Source organism: Apis mellifera, linkage group LG11, assembly GCF_003254395.2.
Source record: "Apis mellifera strain DH4 linkage group LG11, Amel_HAv3.1, whole genome shotgun sequence".
NCBI lineage: Eukaryota > Metazoa > Arthropoda > Insecta > Hymenoptera > Apidae > Apis > Apis mellifera.
Genome location: NC_037648.1, coordinates 11,394,723 through 11,397,503, shown reverse-complemented (window position 1 = coordinate 11,397,503; position 2,781 = coordinate 11,394,723). Strand labels below are relative to the sequence as shown.

General features: G+C 33.6%; 1 protein-coding gene across 1 annotated transcript; it reads right to left on the bottom strand.

The window, feature by feature from the left end:
• Positions 1-52: 52 nt before the first annotated feature.
• On the bottom strand, positions 53-2,781 carry LOC726225 (aldose 1-epimerase-like). Its single transcript, XM_026443687.1, has 5 exons — positions 2,684-2,781; positions 2,472-2,611; positions 2,173-2,383; positions 1,902-2,138; positions 53-498 (listed from the first exon to the last, which is right to left on the bottom strand). Exons 1-5 carry the CDS (start codon positions 2,779-2,781, stop codon positions 330-332), a joined length of 855 nt encoding a protein of 284 aa, XP_026299472.1. The 3' UTR covers positions 53-329.

Sequence of the window (2,781 nt, the reverse complement as noted above, 5' to 3'; positions counted from 1 at the left end):
CTCTTTTTTCAATCAATCAATCAATGACTAACTCCTATCGAAATTTGTTTAAATTTTTCTCAACAGGCCGAATTTGTACGTTATGTCGTGCGTGTAAATTTGGCCGGGATTAAGTATGCAGGATGGAAAATTCTTAATATTGACCGAGTTGGGATAATTTTGGGGCGACAAAACGAATCCGCCGTGCCTTTGATACCGTACGCCATCCTTGCCCCAAATCTCCTTCTCGATCAGTTTCGGCGCCTGGAACTTATACGTTATTTCGAAGGAAAATTACGAAGGGAAATTCGCAAGGGATCGAGGTTTAGTTTTTTTAAAAAATTTAAAAATTAATGTCTAACTTTGTCCATGCAATCGCAGTATTCCTCAAAGTCGGGTGGATATTTGCGACTCAAGTCCGGCAAATCGTTCCCGGTGGAGAACCGTAACCCCGGATGATTCGAATATAACTCTAAAGTTCTTCCAGACCCGGGATGAATAATTCTTCGACGAGGAAGGGGGGGAAATTAAAATAAACGTGAGATAATACATCCGATAATAATTCAAAATTCAAGAGATAGATCACTGCTACTAAATTTTTTTAACGATCAAGGAAATAAAATTCTAATCTACTGTAAGAAATGTAGCATATAAAAAAAGAAAAAAATTAAAAATTATACTAAATTAAAAATAAATGTGAGATACATCCAATAATAATTCAAAATTCAACGATAGATCACTGCTACTAAATTTTTTTAACGATCAAAGAATTAGGAATTTTAATTTACTGTAAAAAATGTAACATATAAAAAAAGAAAAAATTAAAAATTATACTAAATTAAAAATAAATGTGAGATAGTACATCCAATAATAATTCAAAATTCAACGATAGATCACTGCTACTAAATTTTTTTAACGATCAAGGAAATAAAATTCTAATTTACTGTAAAAAATGTAACATATAAAAAAATTAAAAATTATACTAAATTAAAAATAAATGTGAGATAATACATTTAATAATAATTCAAAATTCAACGATAGATCATTGCTACTAAATTTTTTTAACGATCAAGGAAATAAAATTCTAATTCACTGTAAAAAATGTAGCATATAAAAAAGGAAAAAATTAAAAATTATACTAAATTAAAAATAAATGTGAGATGATATATCCAATAATAATTCAAAATTCAACGTGTTCATAGATAGATCACTGCTACTAAATTTTTTAACGATCAAGGAAATAAAATTAAAAAAAGATAAAAAAGAAAAAATTAAAAATTATACTATTAATTTCTCTTTTCCTTAAAGTCACGTTAAATTAACGATCAATCAGTATCATTCATTCACTGATATTTATATAATCAGAAAGTGGACACAAGATAATCAATAATAATAGAAAAAAAATTGACGAGAAAAGAACTAAGAATTTCTCCTAAAGTTTATCCCTGAATACGTAAAATGTACTTACCTAGCGTGGAAACGATAAAACCAACTGTTGAAGTTGGTTATGCAAAGGTTCTGGTTGTAACCACCCCCCGGTATGATGTAAAGTTTTCTCTTGGTTAACTGAGTCGGTAAGCGTAGGTCGAATACCGTACGATCAACCGGATATATAGCACCTGTCGGCAATTCATTTATAATATCCGTGAATGTCCAGCTAGCAGCGTTCAACGAGATTACGTGTTTTCTCAATTCCTTCGGGCCAGTAGCCTGGAAGAAAGAAATAAAAAATTATTCACCGTTACAATTATATCCTTTGTGTATTATATATAAACGAAAATTCAGGATAAAAAAATTTTACGGCATATTGGAATTTTAATTTAGAAATTTCGTTAATAACTTATCGATTGAAAATCGATGAAAAATATATCAAAGTTGTCGAATCGTTTATAAAATAAAAAAGTGTAAACTATTGTATATACGAGAGAAACGTTTGAGAAATCAAGATAGATAACGACTTTACATGTCCAGCAAGATTCATCAAACAATTATTAGTAATGTTAACAGGTGTCGGTTCGGTAGCGCAAGCGCGGATATTTATGATCAACTGATTATCATCCGTCCAGGAATATTTAATCTGCGTGAGCAGATCACCCGGGTATCCCTCGCTGTTTTTCGTACTCGTGTGGGTCATCACCTGCGCTGTCAAAAATTTATATCGAACAAATCGAAGATCAGCGAAACTGATATCGCCGAATATATTTCCCTACCACGTGCTTCTTGAATACGTAAGAATTCCAATTAACGTTGTCGAACGCGACGAAACCCCCGTTGTAATGGCTCGTGCTATTTTTGTCGTTTATAGTCAGAGAGTAATCCTTGTTGTTGATCTTCATTTTCCCCATAGAAATTTTATTCGCGACACGGCCAATCGTGCTCCCTATGTACCTGTTCTTCAAATATCCTGATTATATTTTTCACGAATATTGTTACAATTGGACAATTGTACAATCCACGGTTGGACCAGATTTGGACGGAAAGATATTGCTCACCCTCCACGTCGTCGAATCCTAGAACAACGTCGCCCAAAATGCCCGCTTGATTCGGTATCTTGATGGCTTGGATAGTAGCGCCCCAAGATATCAATTGCACCGACGCTTTGTGCTTGTTCGTCATCGTGTACCTTTGTGTGCGTGAGAGAGAGAGATAATACGGTTAATGAGAATGTTAAACAACGATGGAATGGTGAAACTGCGATTTTTACCTTCGAACAATTTCGTACGATTGGTTGTGTTTATTGCGGTCAGGCCTAGGAACGAAGCCGAAACCGTCTTCCTCTATAAACGTTTCCGCCACGGACAT